This window comes from Ovis canadensis, chromosome 1, assembly GCF_042477335.2.
Source record: "Ovis canadensis isolate MfBH-ARS-UI-01 breed Bighorn chromosome 1, ARS-UI_OviCan_v2, whole genome shotgun sequence".
In the NCBI taxonomy this organism is placed as follows: Eukaryota; Metazoa; Chordata; class Mammalia; order Artiodactyla; family Bovidae; genus Ovis; species Ovis canadensis.
The window spans coordinates 167,346,029-167,352,028 of record NC_091245.1 but is presented as its reverse complement, the minus strand read 5'-3'; the positions used below and the strand labels follow the sequence as shown (position 1 = coordinate 167,352,028).

The following is a 6,000-nucleotide window of genomic DNA, read 5'->3' as shown; positions in this document are numbered from 1 at the left end:
CAGGAGACCCAGGTTCGATCCTTGGGTTGGAAAGATCCCCTTGAAGAGGGAATGGCAACCCTCTCCAGGATTCTTACCTGGAGAATTCCATGGACAGAGGAGCCTGGCAGGCTATCATCCATGGGGTCACAAAAAAGTCGGACACGACTGAGTGGACTAACGCTTTCACTTTCAAGCTAGGATTATGTTAGGTCTCTGTTTCAGCAGCTAATGAACACATTAGGGGATAAACAGTTATGAAGTTCAGACAGTGTCAGCTGAGTGATATGAACAAGATAAGAAACATACTTTTAAAGGTATTTAATAAGACTTTTTTTTTTTCCAAATCAGTACAAAATTTTAAATACAAAAATGATTTGCTATTGACATGTCTCAAATCTATCATGGAAACTCAAGGAAAGTTACCAGTCTGTTCACCATCCATGGTTACCTGTGAAATATTTGAGAACAGTCGCCCACTGCAGACATTCTTCTCCCCTGCGGGATGTCACCCTGCATTAAAACTCTGTATTGAAATAACAGTATTGTCAGTTTGGTCCATTTCACATGGAAAGGTTCTAGTTAATTTTGAATGACTAGGAATTGTAGCACTGTCCCTATACTTTAGCACATGTGTTTGTTTCATCTGCTTTTACACTCAAGTGTGTTAACACGACGTGTAACACTCCAAAGGGAAACACAGATACATAGATAATTACTTAAAACTCTTTTTTAAATTAAATGGAGTAATTCATTTAGCTCTGAGATTAGCACCATTGTATAATAGAATACACAATATCTGGCATAGATTTTGCTCCTCTCCTGTCTAAAAGTTAGAAGCATATGCCTGATAATACACACACATACACACACACACACACACACACAGAGGCAATTGAATAACAACCAATAAATAAGTTGGAAGGTATTTGAAAAGTGAAATTTGGGTTTGACTAAAGAGGTACTTTCTCTCTTTGTGGAAATAGAAAGCCCATACATGCACAGATAAATATAGTTTTATAAACGAGCTGAGCTGACTTGCTTCTGAGCCATTTCCATGCAGCTATTCAGCAGATGGAACCCAGTGGACCCAAGTGGCCCTCGTAGCCATTGGCCCACAACCAGCATCCTCAAAACCAACCCGAAGATGTTTGGCCACATCCACGCTGTCTACTTTGAAAATGAAGGTTGAGTGGGATATGTTTTTGATGGGAAAAGTTTGTCATACATTTAGCCATGAGTAAGAAGCCACGTGGTAATGAACTCACTTCTCATTCTAATGAATTGAGAACAAATGGTGCTTGTATACCATATAAGGAAAAGAGGGAAAAGACAGCTACTAGGCTGAGGAGAACATTCTTGATGGTTCAAATGATTCTGATTTCACGTAGACACAATTCCATGTGTGTTTATACCGTATTTATTTGTGTATTTTCCCATCTGTACCTATCACCTTGTTTCCTCACTCTTAATTTTGAGGAGAAGATACAAGACTTCACCAACATAGCCCCACATTATTCCCCCCAGTGGCTTACAGTGTCAGCACCATACTCCCAGCCAACTTGAAATGCCTAGTCTGTGTTTTGAGACCAGATTTTAATGTGCAAAGCAATTAGTATGTAACTAAGTGAAAACCTGGAAAAATATGTATTTTTCTCTTTAAAATTGTATTGATTCTTGTACTTGTGGGGTGACATAAAAAGCATGGGCTGTCTTTGCTGTTTAACATTCCAGATGGCTCTTCCACAAGTTGCTTCCTGCATTTTTAGTACTTACAGCAGGAAGTAACATCCATTTGTTAATTTAAGACTTCAGAAATTATTTTTTCAGAAAAATTTATTTTCCTATATAATTCTGAAACTCCCTTCTCTTTCCCCAAGTAAAGGACAGCATAGATTTAGGAAAGTCACTCTGGAACCTCAGATGACACACTGATTTGTATGTATACTATGCAGGGAAATTTCACTGAAATTCAGTCAGTACTAAAAAGTACTGATATCCTCTTCCTGGATGAAATCTCATTGAAGTTATTTGTGTGTGTAGGCAGAGGAAGGGGATTATTATATGCATGTAAACACAGTTAAGAACAGCTGTTGATAGTGAACATTCCACAAGACTGGAACGTTCGGCAGGGAGAGGGTTATTTTTTTTTTCTTATGACTTCTAGGTGTTTATATTAGTTGATTCATAGTGTAAGTTACATGGAGACAAGAAGAAAGAAAAAAAACTCACAGGAAAGAAAAATACAAGCAAAAAAAGGAACAAACGAGTTACTTTCCGCTCACGTCTCCCAGCTGGTTTGTTAGCTTCTTGTGGGACACTGTCTTAAGCCCCGAAAAAGTGTCTCATCCAGTGCTCAGCACAGAGAAGGCACGAGTTAATGCATTACAGTTGTTCTTCTAGGGACACTAGACATACAGTTCTGAGTAGAACTCTTGTAAAAGACACAGCCTCCAACAGGGGTGAAATATCCTGTGGACTAAAGCCCTACCCTGGTTCTTCGTCCCTGTCTCACTGGGGAAGAACACTGCAGGACAGCCCCACATCCCAGGGCAAAATATCTGCACAAATACAGAGGAAATTATGCAAGTAAATACAGTATGTAATTGTTATCACTGACATTTCTTTAAGCCATGTTTATAAATATTTTAAAGTAAACACTATGAGTGAGTGACTTTCATTATCTATAGATGCTCTTTCATACTGAAATACTTCGATCTGAATAAGCAGGTTATCATGGAAGCACATAACATAAGCAGCTAATACAATTCCAGTGGGTACAACACGAGTGTCAGTACTTGATACATAAATCTATCCCATCATTTTCAATCACAGGCTGCCGTGCAGAGCACTAAGCATGCATCTTAGTTTTTATTTGTACATGACGGTTCAAATTTTCACTTAAATATAACTTTCCAACTATATAAATGTTTCGAAGCAATTATGTTTCTCATTTGGATTTTTTGGGGTGCATCATTTTCTTTTCTTCTATTAAATCTCTCTCTTTCTTGTTTTCTTTTTTTACATGGGATACAATAAATATCCTGAAAAAGAGGAATGGACGTACTGCCCGGCGTACAGCCCCGCGGCTTGTTCAGAGGGCATCTGCAGGAACACCCGGTCCCCGGGCCGGAGCAGCAGCACCGCGCTGCCGGACGCCTGGTCCAGGAAGCCCTTCTTGTACTCGTCGTACGTGTACATCACGGGCTCGTTGTTCTTAAACAGAGCAACCCACACGTTGCCCCCCTTGCAGTGAACGTGGTATACAAAGTAGTAGACCCCAGGGACCTCGCAGGTGAAGATGCCCGTCTGCGGGTTGTAGTTCTGTCTGCCGTTATAGAGCAGTTTGTCGAACTTCACCGGGGCGCCCACGGGCGGGAAAGGCGCCGTCAGCTCAGCGGTGAACGCGGGCATCTCGTAGGCTGGCCCTCCTCCATTCTTGCCCTTCTTAGCCCCGTAGGCGTGCGGGGGTTTCGCTCCGTCGATTCCCAGCCCCATATCTGGCAGGTACTCTCCATGGGGTGGTGGTGTCGGGGGCATCACAGCTGGGGGCCCTGGGGGCCCCGGAGGGCCTGGGGGTCCTGGAAGGCCGGGCTGGCCTTGGGGACCGAGGGCACCAGGCTTCCCCGGGGGGCCGTGAAGTCCTGCTACTCCAGGCTTCCCTACTCCAGGGAACCCCGGGGGCCCCGGGAGACCGGGTTCTCCTTTGGGGCCAGGAATTCCAGGTGGTCCAATGGGGCCACTCGGGCCTGCAATCCCTGGGATGCCTGGGGGGCCCTGTAAACCCTGATCCCCTGGGATTCCTGGCTCTCCCTTTGGTCCAAGCAGCCCTGGGGCACCCGGTAGTCCCGGCAAGCCTTTGAGCCCAGCCTCCCCCTTGGGCCCTATGGGGCCCGGTAAGCCCCTCATGCCAGGGGGCCCCACTTCACCAAGGAAGCCTGGCTTTCCTGGGAAGCCTTGAAGCCCTGGCTCACCCTTCGGTCCTGGTGGGCCCTGTGGCCCCACAACCCCACCTTCTCCTTTGGGTCCAGGAAAACCGATAGCCCCTGGAGGGCCCATAGGACCTGGGATTCCAGGCAGGCCTGGCTCTCCTGGGGGACCCCCCAGTCCAGGAGCGCCTACTGGTCCTTTCTCCCCTCTTGGTCCCAGAGGCCCAGGAAGACCCCCAACACCCCTGTCACCTTTGGGTCCAGGGAAACCTGGTTTCCCGACCCCTGGAAGGCCCGGGGGTCCTGGCAGCCCTGGCAGGCCTTGCTCCCCTTTACCACCTGGAAATCCTGGCTGCCCAGGAATCCCGTCCTGGCCCGGTTTACCAATTCCAGGTATCCCAGGAGGTCCTTGAACCCCTGGGACCCCGATAGGGCCTTGTGGCCCAGGTTCGCCTGGAGGGCCTGGCTTTCCCAGGGGGCCCTGGGGCCCAGGGAAGCCTGTCACTCCTGGTTTACCCACTCCTGGAAGTCCTACAGGGCCAGGAGGGCCATGCATCCCTGGAGGACCCTTCAGGCCTGGCAGACCTGGCATCCCGAAACCCTTCTCTCCTTTAGGGCCCTGAAGGCCTGGAGGGCCTGGTGGTCCTTTGGGTCCTCTCTCACCTTTGGCACCTGGTTGCCCTGGTAACCCTGGCCCACCTGGCTTCCCAATGCCAGGAAGTCCGTGAGGCCCTGGAGGCCCCTGCGGTCCGGGGATCCCCATGGGTCCGATCTCCCCTTTGGGTCCAATTTCACCTTTGGCCCCAGGCATTCCCATGGCTCCTGGCTTTCCTGGCATTCCAGGCATACCTGGCTTTCCAATTCCTGGATACCCCTGTGGCCCTGGTTTTCCTTTGACTCCAGGTATCCCCTGACCTGGTAAACCAGGGGGCCCAGGTGGTCCTCTTGGGCCAGGCTCTCCACGGGGACCTTGCTCGCCTCGCAGACTGGCTAATGGTATTTCTACCGGGAGAAGGGAGAGAGAAAAAGGGAGGAGGGCACAAGGAAGGGAGGGGGGAGAGAAAGAGAGAGATTAACATTGGTCATCCTTCACTTCATTTCAATCATTTAGTTCTGACACTTTGGCCCATTAATTATCAAGAGAAAAGATGAGGAGTAATGTGTTCGTATTCCGGAACTGTATGATCTGTATTTAATGGATAGTTAAGCTGTTAATTTCTTTGTCATGTTTGAGATACTGTTTTGAGAACTGATGTCTGCAGCTGCTTTTATCAGTGTTAGGTTAAGTAAAAAAACTAACAAGTAATGAAGAAATATTTTTCCCAGTACAAACTTGGAAATATTATGGTGTGTTCACTATAAAGAGTTCAAAGAAGGATAAAGAAAAATCAAAATTGTGTATAAGCTCCACTACTCAGAGAGAATTGCTTGACGTTTATGTGTATTTCCATCTCATGTGTTCTATATATACATATAAATGTGTGTGTGTGTGTGTGTGTACTTTAAACAATGTTGGAGCCATTTTTATTTTTTCTGTTTTATCCCTACTTGTATTTTTCTATGTCCTTGACTTTTAAATATAATAATATATGGTAAAATAATGTTTTCTCTTGTGCTGAAGTCTAGTATGATGTAGGATGACGGTCGTTATGATGTGGACACAGGAAAGAATAGAAGCATTTTATTTTGTATGTGGTTTAATGACTTCTTAAACATCTGTCCTCTGGAGTCAAATTGATTTATTTAATTTCTTTAATATGCTATAGGATTTCCTAAGCCTCAGATATTTCTTTAATAAGCTATTTCTCACTTGCAAATTTGGTTTCGAAACAGGAGAAATGAATTAGGTATTTTAGGATGATAAGCAGTACAGATAAGGAACCTAGCTGGGATTAGGAGCGAAAAGCTCTTTCTGGCCTGAAATGAGATCTTGACTGGGTTACTTAAGCCATTAGCATCTTTGCTTGCTTATCTGTATGGTAAGTGTAATACACCTGCACTTCAAGATTGGATAATATATATGAAAGGCATTATGCTTTCTCGAATTGTTATTAAAATACAAAGCACATGCTGTTATACTGACTAAGCTATG

The 6,000-nt window shown here is 45.5% G+C and overlaps 1 protein-coding gene across 1 annotated transcript in view; it reads right to left on the bottom strand.

The window, feature by feature from the left end:
* Positions 1 to 285: 285 nt before the first annotated feature.
* Positions 286 to 6,000, bottom strand: part of COL8A1 (collagen type VIII alpha 1 chain) — a 166,603-nt gene continuing 160,888 nt past the window's right edge. Inside the window, exon 4 of the mRNA XM_069551085.1 lies at positions 286 to 4,910. Coding sequence (XP_069407186.1) covers positions 3,001 to 4,910 — 1,910 coding nt within the window. The 3' untranslated portion in view covers positions 286 to 3,000. The remainder of the gene's footprint in view (positions 4,911 to 6,000) is intronic.